General features: G+C 45.3%; 1 protein-coding gene across 2 annotated transcripts in view; it reads right to left on the bottom strand.

Annotated features, from left to right (window-relative positions):
* Positions 1-18,830, bottom strand: part of NEDD4 (NEDD4 E3 ubiquitin protein ligase) — a 46,278-nt gene extending 27,448 nt beyond the window's left edge. Inside the window, exons 1-5 of one of the 2 annotated variants that reach the window (XM_081838741.1) lie at positions 18,671-18,830; positions 8,279-8,352; positions 7,171-7,249; positions 5,477-5,515; positions 5,252-5,305 (exon numbers count right to left, since the gene is read on the bottom strand). In XM_081838741.1, coding sequence (XP_081694867.1) covers positions 5,252-5,305; positions 5,477-5,515; positions 7,171-7,249; positions 8,279-8,352; positions 18,671-18,748 — 324 coding nt within the window. In that variant the 5' untranslated portion in view covers positions 18,749-18,830. Of the gene's footprint in view, positions 1-1,602; positions 3,416-5,251; positions 5,306-5,476; positions 5,516-7,170; positions 7,250-8,278; positions 8,353-18,670 lie in introns of those variants that run through there. The other variant, XM_081838740.1, reaches the window with a different exon arrangement.
* Between the last annotated feature and the right edge of the window lie 2,016 nt (positions 18,831-20,846).

Raw genomic sequence — 20,846 nt, 5'->3', positions numbered from 1 at the left:
TGGAGTCAAGGAAGTATTTTCAGGACTGTTAATTTTAAAATGAATCACAATACAGAACTATAATTAGAGACGACACTTATATTTAACAAAATTGTTTGGGAAGGCTACTTTTCCAACAGTGCTTATTTAACACAGAAGTCCTTCAGCTGCAACTTAATAAGAATGTGGTCATACAGCACTGTTTCAAATGTCTTTTTTGGCTACCCAAATTTAAGAGTAGGGAACATGTGGCCCTCCAGATGTTGATGAACTCTAACTCCCAGCAGCCTGCGTGGCCCCTGGTGAGGGCAGATGATGGGAGTTACAGATGAACAACTTCTGAAGGGTTGCAGGCTCCATCCCCCATAAGCATTAAAGCAGTGCTTCCCAAACTTGAGTCTCCAACTGTTTTCAGTCTACGGTTTCCATCATCTGTGACCACTGGTCTTGCTAGCTAGGGATGCTGGGAGTTGTAGTCTAAAAACAGTGGAGACCCAAGTTTGGGAATCACTGCATTAAAGGGTTCTTTTCACATTGCCCAGTTAATGAAGCACCAATTTGACTTGAGACCCAGATCCAAGCAGTCTTTATGCAAGTATGGATATATTTTGCATAAGTGCACATGCTCTTGTTGAAAGACAGCTAGCCTGGCATCAAAACCATATTTGACTACTGTTACTAATGCTCTGCATTTCATGTCAGATTTTAAATTTGTCTCTAGATGAACTACTACCACAGCAGCAAGACATCCTAACAAATTATCTTAAAATGTTTTCACAGCTGCTATTTATACAAGATTAGGGACTCTGGAAAAAAATTGTTTGCCCTGAAATTAATTTCCAGAATTATATGAATTGAAGCCAACAATCTCTTCTGCTGTGATTGCACAATTAGTGCCATATGAGAACTCCTTAACAACCAGCTGCTCAAAGAATGTGCTGCTGATCGATTGGGCATTTCCCGCCTCTCATGCCACACCGGTCTGCAAAGCTCACAGTTCATTCAGCAAGCAGCATTACTAAAATAGCAATTTGTGGAATTGGGGGGGGGGAGTTATGTCCCTTTTCTGATCCAGAGTACACTTCTAGGCTGAAGGTTGCTAAATTGTTTTTTTAAAATATTTATATCTTCTGATATTCAGCCCTATCTTCTCCTGAGACAGCTATTTTTAAAGCATAACTATGAAACAAAACCCACTAAAATTCCGTTTAGTAACAAGCACCTTGCTTCCCCCTTTCTGTTAAATATGTGTAACTTGTTAGAGTTTTAAAGTGAAATGAAGATTGATGAGCAGAATATAACATGCTATGTGCTCCCTTGAGGTCTGAAGGCTTATTATAAAACTGATAGTGGAAATCAGTTTAAACTTTTTAGGTACAGAGAGTAGCGACAGTCATGGAAAGGAAACCTAACTACAGTAAAGTCACTGCAAAACCGGTAATTAACAACATACAGCTAAAACCAGATTGCCAATTTTAAACACACGTGTGTTTCACTGTAGTGATCTAATTATAATACAATAAAAGAGCTTTAAAATATGTTCCACAGACATTTAACCCCATTTTAGTATAAATAAAAAGCATCACATGCAAGAGGTCGCTCTTTTTGGGGCTAGGGACTCACCTCAAGAGGTTTCCTCAAAGTACTCCTTTGAACTCCACTAGGCTTCCCCTCTCTCTCGGATCCAAACTGTATGTGTAAATGTGACATTCCTGCCTTGGAACTGTATTTAAAACTGGATAGAAATGAAGGCTGGGATGATCCCAGTGAGAGGCTCCTCTGTAGGCCATGATGGGGCTTGCTCCTCCATGCAGATGATCTTTCTTCAGTTCCTATGCTAGCATGATCCTCCAAATTTGAGGGCAAACAGGCAGATGCTGTATGTCTGACTCTTCGATTAGGGTAGGCTGCTATGGAGGGTCCGCTGGAAGAGGACACAGTGTCACCCTTCGGTGCTCGTGCTCCATGGGAGAGGTGAAATGAAATACAAGAACCTCCATTTGGTATTTCCTCGCAGGTGCCTTGCTCACAGCAGGTTCTCTCCCACAGTGAGCTATTCAAATGCAGTTGCCTAACATCCCTACTTTCATTAGGAAAACAAGAACCTTTAGAAAGCCGAAATCCATTGACTACAGTAGAGAGGGACCCCCCGGACACGGCCTTGTCTTCACTTTGCACCTGCTCACTATGAGACACTTGAGAGGGTCGCCGAGTTGGCGGAGGAGACGTTGGAGACATTGGTGGGGTATCTGAAGGACTCCTTGGGAAAATGACCAGAGATGAGCAGCGTCGTAAGGAAACATTTGTCTCTCTCGCTGATGGCAGTTTTGTTGCCCTCTCAGCTTGTTCTGGGTCTTCTTGGTCAAAAATATTTCCGCTTACACTGTTCTGTGCAGTGCTGCTCCTGTGGGGAGTAGAGCATTTGCGGTTGGTGCTTCGACCTGCAGAGCTGCCAGAGACCATGTTACCAGAAAAAAGACAGGCATCTCCAGCGGAAAAGGGGCAGCTACTGCTGTCACTGATGATGCTACTGCTATAGGACCCGCCATCACTTGTGGTACTTGTGCATGACCCATAGTCACTCCCTGCGCTGCTGTAGGCTCCTTTGTCACTGGCTGAGAAACTGCTGGGAACCCCACCAAACGCTGCAGTATCAGCCAGACCGCTGCCATTTGTTAGCTGGTGAGACTGACTGACAGTCGCATTCCTGTTACAACAGTCCCCTTTCTTCCTTAGGCTGACCAGGGAAGTATGGTCTTCCAAGGCCACGGGCTGCAAACATCCATTGCCTCTAGAAGTCTGCAAGGAAATCTTCAGCGAAGCGCTCCGCTTGGGTTTTCGGGATGAAACCGGCAGTTTGTTTTCTTCCTGCATTTGATTGGGATTCCGCTTCATTTCAACAACGTAAGGGGCAGCATTCGACTCAGGACTTTGGGTGTACGTGCGAGTATCTTCTTTATACCAGCCATCTCCAAGGGTCTCTAATAATGGATCCGTGTGACTCCTTTCAGCTGCAAAATGCAGCCTCAACTGCCTTGCCATTTGTCCTCATTTCCAAAGATAAAGGTCAGAGAGTTTTTTCTTCTTCTTAAGTGGAAAGCAGCTGCCCGCAATCACTTGCCAGTTAATCTTCAGTATAACAGATGAAGACCACAGAAATGCAGGTAGCTGTTCGCCAGAGTGCCTTCTGAATTTAGCAAGTCATTCCTGCCACACTACCGTCTCTGGCCTGCCCAGGGTTGCTTGTTGTGAAGAGCACATTCACTCACAAAACGCTTAGTGCCAAGCGACCTTTAAAGCTCAACTCAGCTGCAGTGGACCAACACTGGAAGCCTTGTCTGAATTCTACCCTTCCATGGCAAATTAATTCAACAGCAGTTCTTCCTACAGATTCCCCTGGCTGCCCTGGCTGAATCTGGGTCTGTGCTTTCTTTAGCAGTGTATGACCACTAATATTTTTACCCAGCGGTGTAGAGTTACAGGAAGTTGGTAGGAACCAAGTTCCACATAATTATCAAATCTAGGATTCACTGTTGAAAGATCAATAGTGCTAGTAACTGGATAAGAGTATGCCCTGCATAAAGTAGCAAGGAACTTCAGTTTGAGAGAAGTTATTACTGCATACATTTAATTTAAAGGCAGCTACTGAGAAAAACAGCCCTTTCATATTTGAAGGAGGTAGGCGGGCTTAATGATGAGAAGCGACTGAACAGATGAAAAATCATGGGTGGGTCCCCAAGAAACCAGCATATTTTGGAAGGGCTAGCACTATTTTTTTTACACTCTGCCCATACTTTTATAGCTTAACATTTGCAGACTGTTTGTACAATTAGCTGGTGCTTGAGCTCTGAGAGATACAGATATTTTTTATACAAGGTGTGGAAAAACATTCCCTACGTAGACAGATATAATTGTAATAAGAGTTCCATTTAGAATCTGTTGAAAGCAAATTTCAGTATTCCAACATTATGGTCTGGAACCAAACCAAACATTTCTCCTAGGTGCTTATGAAACCAAGGTATTCAAGACCATTTCTGATGTAACACCACCAAAACAAGCAGTTCCTCTATTAAGAGCACATTCACAGTGGCAGAAATCAAATGGGAGTATATCTGAGATCTGCTTGAAATGTTAACTTTCATGACTGTCATTTTCGTCTTGCCTTTTCTCCTTTGTGCTGCTGCCACCGCTGCTCCTAAGTCAGATTCTTTCCTGGCACCTAGTGGCACTTTGAGGAAAATGCACTGCTCCAACATCTATGCTAGCCAGCAAACATTCATCCAGTTACAGACATCTTTAAACACCCAGAAGTTACACACTACACATTTCTGAATCCCACCACAGCAACACAGAATTAAACTGCAGGCAGCAGAGAACACTGCACCATTTATTCCTGTGTAAATCACATGACTGAATATTTTCTGCTAGGTATTTATTTAACCTTTACTACATTTTCAGGGAGTTTTCCATTAAAGCCAGCATTTTACATTTTCTATGAGGAAGCGAAACAGTTTTCAAAAATTCCTGTGCTAGAGTCAATTTAATTCTTAGCTGGGTCTTGTGAGTGAAAAGAATAGAGCATGCCAACTGGAAAAAGCAATGGAAGTAAGCTGGTTGTGACAGTTTCCACTAACAAGGTCTTATTAGGTCTCTGTTTTCTCCTAGAACGTGGATGGAGGGCCACAACTCATCCTTGGCCACTGACTATGTTGGCTGAGGGAGTCAGACTGATGGGAGACCAACAATACGGGTCAGTGCATCTGGCTGTTAACCAGAAGGCTGGTGGTTCAAGCCCACCCAGGGATGGCTGTGGGCAGGATTTCTGCATTGCAGGGGGTTGGACTAAATGACCCTCAGAGTCCCTTCCAACTCTACAACATCTGGAGGGTGACAAGTTGCCCACCGCTTCTCTAGTACTCTCAGCTGCCCAGAGGTTCCTTGTTCAGAGCATCACACAATACATGTATCTATCCATGAAATCAGTTTCAGTGCTGCCTTCACCAGCACGGTATCAATTCCCCATTAAAGCTCCCTTCTCCTTTTAAATCTGGCTACCAGGCCACACCACAGATCTGAAAGAGTCTGGACAACTAGGGAGTCTACAACAAGTAGTGAAATGTGGAACATTTTAAAAAAAAAAAGTAAATAACCCCAAGAGTGCAGGGATTGGCTTGCATGTCACAGTGCCACGGTTCCCAACAAATCCAAAATACATCACAGGAAAATGTACAGGATTCTGATTTTGTTCCCGAGCAACAAAAAGTCCACCTACCAAACGGTTTTCATCGAACACTTCAAAGAGGAATCTGTGCTTCTGAGGATTGACCTAGGAGAAACAGTTAATTTCTGGTGAGTTGGCTTGGTAGGAAAGGAGTTTTAGAAAGTACAATGTTGCTTTCTATTACACCACGTAATTTTAAAAGGCATTAACCACAACAGACTTATGCTGGATTACAACGCTCAGTCATCACTTCAACGTGCAACAAGGTTCACTTACTCTAAAGAAAAACTCTTCATTCCACTTTGGATTCAACGTCTGCAAGTAAAGAAAGAGTAAATTACTACAAGACATACGCAGCTGCCTTTTCTCACTTGGCCCTTATAGCCCAGAAATACCTAGCTCTGCCTCTGCCAACCTGGTACCCCTCCAAATGTTTTGGATGCCATTAGCCATTTAGGACAGTTGGTTCCATCACAAACATGCAACCTGACTTTTGGACTTGTAGCCCCAAACATCTGAAGGGCATCAGGTTGGTCTACCTGACAATAATTTCTCACGATCTCAGGCAAAGGTCTTTGATAGCTCTGCTACTAGAAATACAGACCAGCATTAGCATCAAAGTATGCAGTTGCCGATGTAAAGGCATCGCCAGCAAGGAAAAAACATTCAGAACTAAGTAGCATCACCCCAGCTGCAAGGAGAGCTGATACAGCTGCAACAGACACCTGAGTGCTTCATTTCAGCCTCTGGCCCTCAAAGCGCCCCAGTGTCACGAAGCGCATTCACTCTGATCTGCCTCGAAGAGATGAACAAAACTGTGGATCTGATGAGCTGCACTAAACACAGACCTGACATACTGTCTTAGTTAGGTGCCTACCAAGAGCTAAAAATAGCTGACTTCCACAATTTCCCTTCAATAATGCACACTGTCTTATTTGAGAACTTTGCACTGAACGTCAGCTAACCTTTATGCCTATGAGCAGACCAAACAGGATGGAAGGCTGGCCAACCGCACCTATATCCTTTGACCCTTGCAAGGAAAAGAACTTTGAAAGAATGCTGTGGTTCCAGAGGAGTCCAGAGGAGTCCTTCCATGGGGGTTTATAAATGTATTTATGCGCTGCCATCCAGTTTCCCCCAGTATCTTATTTGGCACAGACCCATTCCGAAGTTGCAAGTACAATTTTTTGGTAGTAGGAGATGTGCATTTACAAATCAGCAACTCCAGAGGATATCAACTGCATCTGCAAATGGCAGATTAAAAAACAGCATCAAAACAACCAAGAGAACTGGTCAGGGGACAGGGTGGGCAGGAGGAGGAGCTCCCACTCTTCTCTATCCACAAGTACATCCCAAAGGCTCCTGCTGAGTGAGGCGGGCTGAGCTGCTAAAGAAAGATAAGAGGAAACCTGGTCCTTCTCCCTCAGAGCCCATCCATTCAGAAGGACCTCCCAACACTTGCGGGAAGGGAAACTCTTTGTTTTTTTGAGGGAGGGGGTGCCAGGAAGCGGGTGGGAAAGTCACCTTCTATAGGCAGATCTCTGGATCCAACCCAACATCTATGTTTCTGTGGCTAAAATGTAAGTAGACAACATAGTTCATTATGTTTTGTTCTGCCCATTTTAAAAAGATTCCCAGAGACAGATTCTGGAGGAGTCCGATTAGTAGCAATCGGTTGCTATCAGACTCTGGTACAGTTTTTCTGGGCTGATTTAGGAAAAACACATCTCTTACATAGTTACTATGTTTGCAGTAGCTGTTGAAAAAATCCACAAGGAACCATCAAGTGTCACACCAAGTTGGAGGTGGACATCTTACAAGGGTATATTGTTCTGCTTATTTCCTGCTGCTATTTTGCATTGGTAATTACTGCATCTTACACCTATAGCTTAAACAAGTTAATGTCTACTTTCAAGTCACTTGTTTGATTTTGCACCTATTCATTATGCAAAGAAAGTGCAAAGTCTAACCTTTTTAACAGTTTTTGTTTGAACACTGGTAAGGATTCCATTGGCTGAATCATATACTGTCACTTTCACATAGGGATCACTGTACAAAATACAAGCACAAACGGTTAAAATACGATTACTTGTTTGCAAGAGATATGGGCATCACAACCCCTTTAAAGAGACAGACTGACCTTGGTCTGTATTGCTAAATTCTGTCAATCCATCCATGCCAAAATGTCACTAATACTCTCCCACACACCCAAAAGTTTTGTTTTTTCACTATCAAGAGATAAGGGGAGAAATTAAGTCAACATTCTCCTTGGTTCATACGTGGCCATTTTGCAGCTGACCTTAAGCTAGCAGAGAAGAGGAGGAATATATTTAGTAGTATATTTTAGAATTGAAAACAATTGCCCCAGAAGTTTCAGTTCTCAGCAAGTGCCTCTCTTTGGAATGAGATTCATGGCAGAACAGGGATTTGAATCCAGGTTTCCCAAAACTCAGGTCAGTCCAGATCTCTACAGCTTACCTTCTCTAACCTCTTATAACATTTGCCGGGGGTGGGATGGGGTGGACTGAACATGACATAATTTCCTGCATTCAGTCTCGTATGCCTTGTAGAATCTGGAAGGGATCCTACATAGGAGTCAAGTCATTTTCTCATCACTCCTTGTACAACCTTGAACCATCAGGAGGGTGAGCAAGGAGCACTGGAACAAGCATGACTAACACTCCACTTAATACAGTGGTGCCTCGCAAGACGAAAAGAATCCGTTCCGCGAGTCTCTTCATCTAGCGGTTTTTTCATCTTGCGAAGCAAGCCCATTAGCGGCTTAGCGGATTAGCGCTATTAGCGGCTTAGAAAAAGGGGGGGGGAAAGGGGAAAAAAGTCGGAAAAACTTGCAAGGCATTTTCGTCTTGCGAAGCAAGCCCATAGGGAAATTCGTCTTGCGAAGCACCTCCAAAACGGAAAACCCTTTCGTCTAGCGGGTTTTTCGTCTTGCGAGGCATTCGTCTTGCGGGGCACCACTGTAGGGGCACTGAAAAAGTAAGTTTAAGAGATTTTTCAGAAGGGGCAGTGAATGATTTCCTCCTCCCTTCCTCTTTGTAGAGAGAGCTGGATGCTTACCTTGTTCCTAGGAGATCCTTCTTGGCCAGGCCAATTCCAGCTATCACCTTCAGCCTCACTATCCGCAAGTTTTCCTGAAACAGAAGTAGTTTTGCTTCCAGTTAGCTTCTGGCCAAGCTGCAAGGTGACTGTGCAGCTTAAGAACTACCCCACAATTGATTCCACAATATAAAAGTGAGTACACATTTAACCTCTCAGTAGCTTTTGATACCATCTACTACAGTAGGTACAGCCAGGGTGCTGATGGGAGCAGCAGATTGGTCACATTTAACTCCTATTCTTAAACAGCTGCACCAGTTACCTGTTATCTTCCAAGCCTAAGTCCAGGTGCTTAGGTTGACATTTAGAATCCTGGGTTCCAAATATCTGAGCAAACACCTTCTTCCATATCAGCCTGTCTAGGTATTTAAGGTCAGTGAAAGAGGCTGTCCTGGCGGTTCCTACATTAAATGAGGTGTGCAGTGCTGGGGCCTACAGAAGAGCCTTTTCGGTGGTGGGTCTGCATCTATGGAATGACTTCCCCACTGAGGTGCATCTCAGCCCAACTTTGTGCTCTTTCAGATGCTAGGTAAACCTGCTTTTTCACCAGGCTTGATTATTTAGGAGAATAATTGTAATGCTTTTATTATCATTTTATTTTACCTTAATTTATGTAAACTACTACTATCTCTGACTGATCAGTTTTTGGGGGCAGGGGGGAAGTCAAAGGCCTGGGAAGCTTATTACTCTGGTCGAGTCTGTCAAGAAAATAGTTAGAAAATAAAAACAATTTTAATTAAAATATTTCCATCTCCCTTCTCTTTTCAAAAGAAACTAAAGGCAGTTAATTAAACACAATCCTTGGACTTCCCAGTTACAATGGCACATTAGGCAGAGGCTGGTTTGTGTGCACCAAGCCCATCTTTTCCAAATCCCAAACCATCTTTCTTAAAAGCTCACTTATTTCAATTTCATTTTGTTTGGCTTGGTTAGATGTGGGGCATCCCCAGGCACCTGCGTGTCATCGCAGGCCAAAGTTTTCTCTTGGCAAAAAGCTATGCTTCCTTCTTTCCCGGTGCCAGGCAAGGCAGCCAAAGGAACACCCTCTCAACCACACAAGGCAATACCAGAGCATCCTCCTTTCTTTATGAAAGGGCCAGGCTGTACTGACAGGGAAGACAGTTGCCGGCTGCTCATCAGGCTCCTCCAAGTGCTCTCTGCTCCTTAAGCAGCAGGGTGGAAGGGGCTCAGCAGCCAGCAAGGAACCTGGGCTGCTGCTGTTCACCATCTTCTGATCTGCACTCATAACACCTGAATATGCCTACATGCCATCCTTCCTCAACCGGTGGCCCTCCAGGTGGTTTTGGACTCCCCAACTTCCATCAGTCCCAACCAGCATGGATTAACAGTCAGGGATGATGTGAGTTGTAGGCTCCCAAATTCACGAGGGCTGATTCACATAACGTATAGCAGTAGATTTTACATCAGCCCTTGACTATCCACAGCCACTTCACAATTAAGATGCTTCAGTCTTCCTGCAGCACAAATGAGTATGTACCAGGTGAGAAAGTACTTGCAGTAACCATTTAGAAGAAGCAGCACAATACCCAGTCAATAAAACCCAGGTAGTCTCTTTCCCCAATTGCCATCAGCAGCACGCAGACCTGAAGCGGTCTGAATGGTTAAGTTATACAATACTGTATCTACATTCGTCTTTGCGATGGTGATTACTGTAGTTATCTCCCAAATTATGGGAAAGTGCTCCCTCTAGGGTACAAATTGTGCACCTAAGCCTTGAGGAAATAGAAAGCAAAGCAATGTAAATATTGCCTTCAAGCTCCCCACCCCACATAATTCATTTATTATTATTATTATTATTATTATTATTATTATTATTATTATTTATGCTTCGCCCATCTAGCTGGGTTCCCGCAGCCACATCTTGCTACCACAACCCCAAGGGCAACTGGGGGAAGGAAGAAAAGCTTCCCAGAGCATAAAAATTTCCCCATTTCTAGAATGTCTCCCAGGGAGTACTCAGTTATCCTGCCCCAAAGACAGATGTTGTTGCAGGGATGGGAAACATCTGGCCCTCCTCCAGATGCTTCTGAACTACCACTCCCATCATCCCTGACCATGGGCCATGCTGCCTGCTGGGAAGTGCAGCAAAATCTAGAGCGTGTCCACCCCAGTCTATTGTTTGGGTTCATGATCCCCATTGCATTAAGGCATCCTAGCCGGGACCCCTCCACCCCGCCAACTGTGCTGCTTGGGACCGATGGGAACTGGAATCCAAAACATCAGGACGACACCAGGTTGGGGAAAGCTGTTTTTCACAATGGAACCTGTTGCAAAGGTTGCTCAAGTAACACTTGGGCTACTTCCAGACAGGTGTTTATTACGGGATGCAAATTTCTTTCAATGTTCACACAATGTTTTTGTCATGTAATTTCAGCCTGTATCTCTCCCCGCCCCAACTTTAATCGATTTTTTATTTCCCATGGAAATCCAGTAAGATAACACAAACAATTTGTTAGCAATTTTTCAATAACCTGCATGGAAATTAAGCAGTGTATGACCACTCTCACAAAAACTCTCTCAAAACGGTCTTCTTCAGAAAGGCGAGAACACACAGGGTATTAAGAGGGGGGAGATGGAAGACAAGGTCCTGGTCTTCAAACCTATGTTCCTTGGTGCACAGAAGGACAAAGCTCACCAAGAATAAAGGAACCCACTATGGATCCTTTCCCCCTTCCACAGTTTCCCAGTGCCTCAATCCCTTTTCAGGAAAGCAAGAAATAATAATAGAATTGTACAGTTAGAAGGGATCACAATGGTCATCTAATCCAACCCCCTACAATACAGGGGCTTGAACCCACAACCCTGAGTCCCATACTCTACTGAGCTAGATGTCAATACCACTCTGCTACACAGCATCCTCATATGCCTCCTTTCAGCAAATCTAGTGGGAACCTAGTTGCCACTCTATTAGGGCCTAATTCAGCTGAAACAGATGGCTGTTGACATCACGGACCCAATAATCATTTAAAGGCTTGCCCATTCTTAATCAGGCCCAGTGTGCTGGGTTCCATTGAAAGGAAGATGGATTAAGGTGGGTGCAGGAATGCAGCTGTCCTTCCAAAGAAGAATGAAGAAAGCAAATGAAAAGTGATTGTTTGGGGGGGTGCTTAAAATGACAAAATTTATCTGCTCAACTGAAACTGGTTGAAGTTGGAATACAAGTGGGATGTTTAGCTAATATATTGACCAAATAACATTAATATATTGACCAAATAACATTGAGAACTTTTGAAGTGAAAGTGTTTTTTTCTGGTAGAATGTTTTTTTACAAGGACACTCAAACAAACCAAAATTAGTCTCCAATGGGTCGTGGTTAAAGATGAGCATAGCTTGCACAGGATTACACAGTTATGTGGCAACTTGCACTAAGATGATTTTTTGAGCTGCTGGATCAACAACTCCAAGAAATGTGAGATAACTTGCATTGGCTAGCATACAAAATGCAAGAAATCCAGAGTCAAAAGGCACTGGAGCAGGAAGGACACAAGCTACTATTAATAGATTTTTCCCCCCCTTCAACGCACTAAGATTCAGTTATTAAGCTGAACACATGAAGCATCAAGCCCGCCATTCAACACTTTACATATGACCCTGAACAGCCTTCAGAGGAACTGTCTCTTATTAGAGATCTTACGCAATTTGATCATGAAGTAGAATATCCAAGCCAAGAAGAAAAACACAAAATACTTAGAAATATGTTATTTTACTTTCCAGAATTCCTTCCACCTGTTCCCTTCTCACAGGTTTACCAGACATATAACAGAATATGCTTTCAACTTGAATGCGGCAGCATGTTTGTCCATCCCAATCACATTAAGAGGATCATTTGTATTCTGCCGCTTTCAAGCTGATTTGTGCAATCAAAACTTTCAGGACAGTCACACCCATAGCAATCTATGTGTGGCTCATAAAAGGTAAAGGTAAAGGTAACCCTGACCGTTAAGTCCAGTTGTGGATGACTCTGGGGTTGCGGAGCTCATCTCGCTCTATAGGCCAAGGGAGCCGGCATTTGTCCACAGACAGCTTCCGGGTCATGTGGCCAGCATGACTAAACTGCTTCTGGCGAACCAGAGCAGCGCACGGAAACACCGTTTACCTTCCCACTGGAGCGGTACCTATTTATCAACTAACACTTGATGTGCTTTCAAATGCTAGGTGGGCAGGAGCTGGGACCGAACAACGGGAGCTCACCCCATTGTGGGGATTCGAACCGCCAACCTTCTGATCGGCAAGCCCTAGGCTCTGTGGTTTAGACCACAGCGCCACCCACATCCCATAAAAGGTAAAGGTACCCCTGACTGTTAGGTCCAGTCACGGATGACTCTGGGGTTGCGGCGCTCATCTCACTTTGCTGGCTGAGGGAGCCGGCGTTTGTCCGCAGACAGCTTCCGGGTCATGTGGCCAGCATGACTAAGCCGCTTCTGGTGAACCAGAGCAAATATTCTGAAACTTTTCAAGCCTGAAATGTTCCAGTTTAGTTCTTACTATCACCACCTTTGAGGTGCTGTGTTGCCCTGGCGCTGTGCCAGTTCTACATGATGTAGCCACTTCCTCACAATTTCTGATAATGCTGTTTCTGTGGAACTGAGCAATGTATCACAGCCTGAACATTAAAACTGTAAAAGTGAAAGTATCATCATTTTCAATTTGTATACCGTCTTTCTATCTTACAATACTCAAGGCGGTTTACAAGCTGAGGCGGTTTACAAGCTGCCATAGCGCAAAAGGTTCTGCTTATATAAAAAGAGGCGAGATAAAATCTCTGCATGCCTGCTCTTGGCACTGGCTACGGTGCCAGCAATGCCTCAAACTGGTCATTACAACAGCTGGGGTTGGAAGCCAAAATGTTGCATGTATGTTGGGTAAGAATGTGCATCCTGAGAGTACAGCACCTTTATCTGATTATTGGCAATTAAAAAGCAATTTCTGAAGAGTCGTCTGGACTTAAACATACTTCAGGCTCCCACCCTCAGATGAAACATTCAGGCTCTCCACACAGGAAATCCCAAAAGCTTTGTTGATAAAATCATCACAGTCTCGGCATCAGCCCTAAGTACAGGATACATGGTTTATACGCAGAGTTCTTGGACACAGTGCTATGCTACGCATAAGCAAAGATGTTCTTCCCAAAACCGATGCACCCCTTCTGCTCTGCTTTTAAAGTAGATTTAAATATTCTACCATATGGAATGTGAAAGAGCAGACTTTGCAGTGTATGCACTATAAGCAAAATAGTGTGGGGAGGGATGTATAAGGCATGCAGGACTGGGCTGCTGCAAGCTGAAGTCCAAAACATCTGGAAAACACAAGGATGGGAAAGGTTATTACAAAGCAAAGCACAGAGAGGAAGTTTTATTGTAAGTCTTTTTTGAGGAAGCAGCATAAAGTTCCCTGGTGGAGCATTTTGCAAGATAGGAGGAAATGGGGCAGAATGTGGGTTTGGGGATTCAGTTTAGGAGCTGTTCAGCTGAGAGCTCATCCACACTTTTGCTTGCTCCACCATTTTCCACCAGAAAAATCTGTTATTTACTGCAGAATTGAAGCAAATGCAAACCGGGTTTTCTCCAGATTGATGTTTGCTCCAGTTTAATGCTTAAGCATGGGTTTCCTGGGGAAAAGTAGGGGGGACAAAGACAAAACCAATCAGACTCCTGCTTTCTAGACAAGGGATGAATGGAAGTGTGAACAAGCCTTGTGTATTAGTACAATATAGAAATCCTCAAGCTAGGCTTAGTCCCTTGTCCAGCAGGTGGCAGACACAAATCCAACTTCACCTCTACTACACATTTCAGAAACTGGATATGAACTAGCAGTTTTAGGCAGCAGGTGGGGCTGGGGGGGGGAGGGATGGACAGGACTCTAAGATGCACAGTCTTCCCACCTTAGGAACCTAGTAAAAAAAGGTAAAGAAATATAGTGCACCACATAAAAAGAGAATGTCCACAAAACAGCCTGGGACTCCTCCGGTCAAACCCATTGGAAACGTTGGGTGAAGGTCTGTTGGTGGAGAAGAGGTTAATCTTACCAGCAGAGAGGTGATGAGAAGGTTTTGTACTGCATCAGATGAGAGATGAAAATGAAACTGAGCAAGGTTGGGGGAGGTCTCCTGTTATTGGATTGTTCTTATTCAGCATACCTATCTTTCTATACATAATTATTGGTTGCTTATTAATATATTTTATTGAAGTGAGAATTTAGTGGAAGGAGTGATATGTTGGGTTTAAGGAGAATAGCTGAGCCATTGGGTTATATGCAAGTTTTTGTTTTGCTTTTCTTTTTGGACTGTGTATGATATTTTCTAGATCAGGCTTCCTCAACCTCGGCCTTCCAGATGTTTTTGCCTACAACTCCCATGTTCCCTAGCTAGCAGGACCAGTGGTCAGGGATGGGAATTGTAGTCTCAAAACATCTGGAGGGCCGAGGTTGAGGAAGCCTGTTCTAGATACCGTATGTTGTATTTGATGCTGTTTGGTAGTTTGTATAGAATTCGATTTTGTGGGATTTTATTTATGTACATTGTTTTTGTTGCTTAATTACATTAATAAAAATGTGGAAGTGATGAGTATTATTAGCTGAATGTTAAAGTTGTATTGTATTTTTATAGTTATTTATTTTGAAATATGTGGACTGCTTAAGAGATTTAGCTTGAAATGTAAAGCTGTCTACAAGACAGATAAATAAAGTGGGCAATATCAGTTTTTCAACACTGTGCTATATCACCAGCCAAACATCATGATATACTGATATATCACATTGTCTGAAATGGGGAGAAGAGATGAAATAAGGTTTGGAGCAAGAAGCAGCCCAGTATTGATTCCTGGATGTGGACTTTGTGCAGTTTTGAAGGATACATCGCCTACCCCTAAACACAGTGACACCATGCACAGGTTCTGCTGCTATATGGGAAGGCTAGGTGGATGGTGCTGCCTTGGGCAGAGCACATCAGGCGAGACACCACATGCCACCACACACACAAATGAAGAGCCACAACCTCTCCCCAGAGCCTGCCCAGCTCACAGCAACGGTCGCAACTACTGGGAGCCATCCTCCATGCAAGGCACCAGAGGCTACTCCATTCCTCTTTATCACCGCAGTGCAGTTCCCATCTCTGGTGACTACCGCTGCCAATCAACCACATAGTCCTGAAGGTGAGGGAGAGGAGCCAGCGCTGCTCCTCCCAGTACCCGGTGTGAGGAGGAAGGAAGCAGCTCGTTTGCTCGGCCAGAAAAGGAAGCGAAGGTGCTAGCAAGCAGGCAGGTGAGCGCACACAACAGGTAGGCACAGGCATGGCTGGGGGCAGCCAGGCCCCAGCACCTTTTCAGGCTCCTGAGGCCAACGGCTTGGCAGTGAAGGAGGGAGTGGGTGAGCATCAGGCAGCCTTGCAGGACGCAACACCCCTTTTGCTTGTATTTATTTTTGATTCAGATCTGTCATAGCCAATGGCTAGTACAATAAAGTTATTTGGATTGGGTGCAAACAGTGAGAAGAGCTGAGGAGGCCATGCTTGAAACAATGGCAACCCCGAGAAAAAAATGCATGGTGCTTGAAGCAGCCACAGGGGTGATACATTGTCAGCTCAAAAATTCTGAAATCGTTATCGCAATCTGAACTTTAAACTAGTTTTGGGCAATGTATCAATACAGTAAGGGGCAGTTTTCTCCAGCCATACCTGCTTATCTTATCCTATGTATTTCATCTGCAGATAGGAAGAGAATTTTTACTTACTTAGTACTTTCCAAACTTATATTTACAAACCAAAATGGATTCTTCAAAAGTCACACTTCTTCCAATTTTGCACTGTAGCTCTTCAGCTAAAACATGCTTTGCAAATAAAGACCTAGAAAAATTGGTGCTCAAAAGTGTGTCTTTGAGTAAAAATTACATACAAAATGTTTAGGAAAGCAGCCTGCAAAAATGAATATTGTAGGCAAAGGCTGTGCAAAAATGTGTTTATTTAGGGATAATGCGTAACATTTTCCTGTGGGGTTTCTTTTTTAAGGTTTGCAAACTGATGTGGAAACATAGCAAACTGAACTTAAGATTGAACAAAATGAGAAACCAGAATTGGCAGATTCATCCACTCTAGTCTCTTCCTTCCTCCAAATAGCCCTGGGCTTGAGGTCCATTCATTTAAATAAGGTTATTTTCGAAGGCAGTATGTGTGGACCGCAGGCTTAACATTTTCCTTCCTAGGCAAACATGAATTCTTAGAAGTACTTGTCAGAGTGCAATTTTAACACAGAGACACACACACACACACACACACACACACACACCGTTTCTTTGTTCCTGAAGCTATCGTACTCACCTGAAATGCTGAAGCTATCATACTCACACCCAAAAGCAATAGGTTTAACAGAGGAGTTCCAGATGAATGTGGCCCTCAAGGCAAACAATTCCAAATATGGGCCACTACAACCACAAGCAGCTAACCTCTATTGATTGAGAGGGATGTTACTTAACTTCAAAATGTATATTCAAACAAAAGCAAGTCACAGATGAAGCCACCTTAGACCAGCTCACACCATCACAGTACTGCTTCTTCCAATGGGCAGCAGCTCTCCAAAATATCCCCAAATCTTTTACGCCAGAGGTGCCACTGCATGAAAAACAGGTGCTCATTCCACTGCATTGTGGGCCCACTCCAAGGCAATTTCTGCCTGGCTTGCATCTGTGGGCCTCACAATTGCGAGAAGATGAGAACCACAACACTACAGAAACCACACATGTCTCTACATCAGAGATTTCCAAACTTTTCATGATGGTGACATACTTTTTAGACATACGTCATTTTGTGACGCAGTAATTTAGTTTTACTAGCAAACCAGAGGTTAAACTAACCCCTTTCCAGCCCCAGGAAGAGCATGGGGAGCATTTGCACAACACACCCACACACTGCAGCCGACACACTAACGTGTTGCAACACACAATTTGGAAAGCTCTGCTCTACATAGTTCCATCCTGATATATTTATATATTGTGGTGTTTCGCTGGTAATGTATCACTATGCTGAAAACCAGATTATTGCCCAGCCCTAACATGCACCTACTCAAAGGTACAAGTGACAGGTATGCTTTGAAGCTGAAACTTTATGCGTGTATTCTTGGGCATTTCCTGTGATGGGAAAGAGCAGCTGCTGCCACCACTCAAGAGATTGTCCTAGCTAGCAGTTTCACTTGATCACTTGTTCTGGAAACGCGCACAACCTAATCTCAGATGTCAGCGGAGGATAAGCAGGAAAAAAGAGGAAGCAACAGAGATGGGGACTCTCCATTTTTAAGCCAGGTCGATGAAACCTGGGAGATGGGGAATTCAGTTTTCAGAGATAGGAACTGATAAAGTCTCCAGGGCATAGACAGGATGCCTTCCTTTCACCGCTGAGAAATTCTGCAGTTGGATTTACTTCTGAAGGGGGCTCCTATTAAAACCTCTTTAATAAAAAAGAAAAGTGAAACTCCACTCACTGTTCCCATGATCAACTTTTAAAGATTGCCAGTGGCTGCAGACAGATGGGGAAGAGACTGAAGGCCCCATTGCATGGGAGCGGATGCTCTCAGCACTTCTCTTTGCCCCACACCCTGCCTCTGCCCACACAGGGCAGAACGCAAAAGAAGAGGCCTTTCTCTGGCCCAAGTCTCCACAACCAGACACGGGGGACAAACACTGCTCCCCAGTACTGCCCCACAGCCTCTCCTTTGGTGTGAAGCAAGACACACACTACAAACAAACAAACACGAGTTTGTTGTACTCTTGTGTTTCTCAAACGTGGGTCTCTAGCTGTTGTTGGGCTACAACTCCCATCATTCCTGACCACTGGTCCTACTAGCTAAGGACAATTGTGGTCAGGGATGAAGGGAGGTGTAGTCCAACAAGAGCTGAAGACCCAAGTTTAAGAAACATTGTATTAACCTTCCCAGCCCCCCCCCCCCGAAAAGATCCTCTCTTGAACCAGTAAGCCACCCCATATCAAAAAGGGGAATGAAGAGAAGAGGAAGAGGGGTTGGGAAGGGAGGAGGAAAACAGGAGGGGAGGAGGAAACCTGGGGGCTAATCCCCGCTCCCTGCCCCCTCGGCCGCCCCCAGCCCAAGGCTCGGCCGGCCTCCCTTTGCCCCAGCCGTGAAATGGGTCCATTTGCCGCCTCTCCGTCCTCGCCACCAGGGGGCGCCCGAGCAAAGGCGGCGGTGGGGGACCTGAGAGGGAGCCGCCCCGGGCCGGACAAGCAGGACCAGCGCGACGCCGACGAAGAAGAAGAAGGCGCAGGGGCCGCTGCCCCCGCCACCCTCCGAGGCAGGAGGGGGAAGAAGCCCTCAGGCCGGCCCAGCGCAGGCTCACCTCTGCGGCAGCACCCTCGCCCTCCGGCAGCCCCAGCACATTCCCGGGCGAGGAGGAGGAGGCGGAGGCGGCGGCCATGGCCCCGGGACCACAAGGCCGCCGGAATCCCTCAGCGTCTTCGCCCGACTGACGGACTGGCAAGATGAGCGACAGGCGGCCGAGCCCAGCTTTCCCTCCTCCCTTGGCCACGCCCAGATAAGCCGGGCCGCTCGCCCCGCAGCCAATGAGACCGCCGCGCCGCCCTCAGCCGCCGCGGGAAGCTCAAGGGGATTGGAGCACGGCGAGCAGGCGCCCGCCCACCTCGCCTCCGCTCGTGTCAACAACAACCCCGCCCGCCTCACGGGCTTGGCGCCCCACCCATCCCCGTGTCCCGCCTTTTTCCCTCTCAGGGCGGGGTGGGGAGGAGCCAGGCCGAGGTCTGGAGGAGGAGCCACAAGGGGGCGTGGCCGGCGAGTTCTATTCAGTCTCATCGCGTTCCCGGCCTCTTCTTTTTTCCCGGCTTCCGAACGGGTAGCTCAGTTATTTGTGGGTGGGAAGCTTTAATCTGGCCTTTTAAAAAAGATTGAGTGCGCTTTTGGATTTTTGTATGGTTTGTTTTATGGTGGTTTTATTGTGTGTGTTTGTTTGTCGTTGAGTTGCTTTTTTTTGGGGGGGGGGGACCAAAGGTATCTTAGTAAGTTTAATAAACAGATCACTGCAGATGGTGACAGCAGCCACGAAATTAAAAGACGCCTGCTTCTTGGGAGAAAAGCAATGACAAACCTAGACAAACCCAAGCCGGAATTAAGATCGCCACAAGAAATATCAACAACCTCAGATATGCAGATGACACAAGCTTGATGGCAGAAAGTGAGAATTAAAGAACCTTTTATTGAGGGTGAAAGAGCAGAGCGCAAAATATGGTCTGAAGCTCAACATCAAAAAAACGAAGATCATGGCCACTGGTCCCATCACCTCCTGGCAAATAGAAGGGGAAGAAATGGAGGCAGTGAGAGATTTTACTTTCTTGGGCTCCCTGATCACTGCAGATGGTGACAGCAGTCACGAAATTAAAAGACGCCTGCTCCTTGGGAGAAAGGCGATGGCAAACCTAGACAGCATCCTAAAAAGGAGACATCACCTTGCCAACAAAGGTCCGCATAGTTAAAGCTATGGTTTTCCCAGTAGTGATGTATGGAAGTGAGAGCTGGACCATCAAGAAGGCTGGTTGCCGAAGAATGGATGCTTTTGAATTATGGTGCTGGAGGAGACTCTTGAGAGTCCCATGGACTGCAAGAAGATCCAAACTATCCATTCTGAAGGAAATCAGCCCTGAGTGCTCACTGGAAGGACAGATCCTGAAGCTGAGGCTCCAATACTTTGGCCACCTCATGAGAAGAGAAGACTCCCTGGAAAAGACCCTGATGTTGGGAAAGATGGAGGGCACAAGGAGAAGGGGACGGCAGAGGACGAGATGGTTGGATAGTGTTCTCAAAGCTACCAGCATGAGTTTGACCAAATTGCGGGAGGCAGTGGAAGACAGGAGTGCCTGGCGTGCTCTGGTCCATGGGGTCACGAAAAATCGGACACGACTAAATAACAACAACAGCAACAACAACAACAATGGTGCAGTGACTTATCTTGCAGGCAAGCGGCAGCTCCCACCAGCAGCTCTCCTGCTTGATTTCCATCCTGGGTGGGTCGTGAGGAACAGATGCAACTTATTTATTCACTTATATATTACCAGTGAGCTTCATGGCTGAGTGGGGATTCAAACTCTGGTCTCCCAGGTCATAGTCCCACACACTAACCATTATGCCACCCTCCCTTCCCTTCGTTTTCCTGGTGTTTCACTGGTCTTCAACTCGTGGGTCAAGACCTTCTACTGGGTCCTGGTCTGCTCTGAGGTGGGTCACAGCAGCAGCACAGTCTGTCACCATACAAATATATGGGTGCCTATGAAAATTGGTTCCCAGGTAGGAAAACACTGAAGATGCTTTAGATTGCAAGCCCAAGGGCCGCAACTCTCTTTTTTGTAAGGCAATCTTGAGAGCTTTTTCCACCCAAGTGCAGGGTGAAAACCTCCTGAAATATATACCGTATTTTTCCATCTATAAGATGCCCCATGTATAAGACGCACCCCCCGCTCGTGGCAACCAATTGCCAGTCCACCCTCGGCACTATCCGTGTATAAGAC

This window comes from Podarcis erhardii (assembly GCF_964252035.2).
Source record: "Podarcis erhardii genome assembly, chromosome: 14".
Classification (NCBI taxonomy): domain Eukaryota; kingdom Metazoa; phylum Chordata; class Lepidosauria; order Squamata; family Lacertidae; genus Podarcis; species Podarcis erhardii.
Note: the sequence above shows the minus strand (reverse complement) of the source record. Positions and strands in the feature narration are given on the sequence as shown.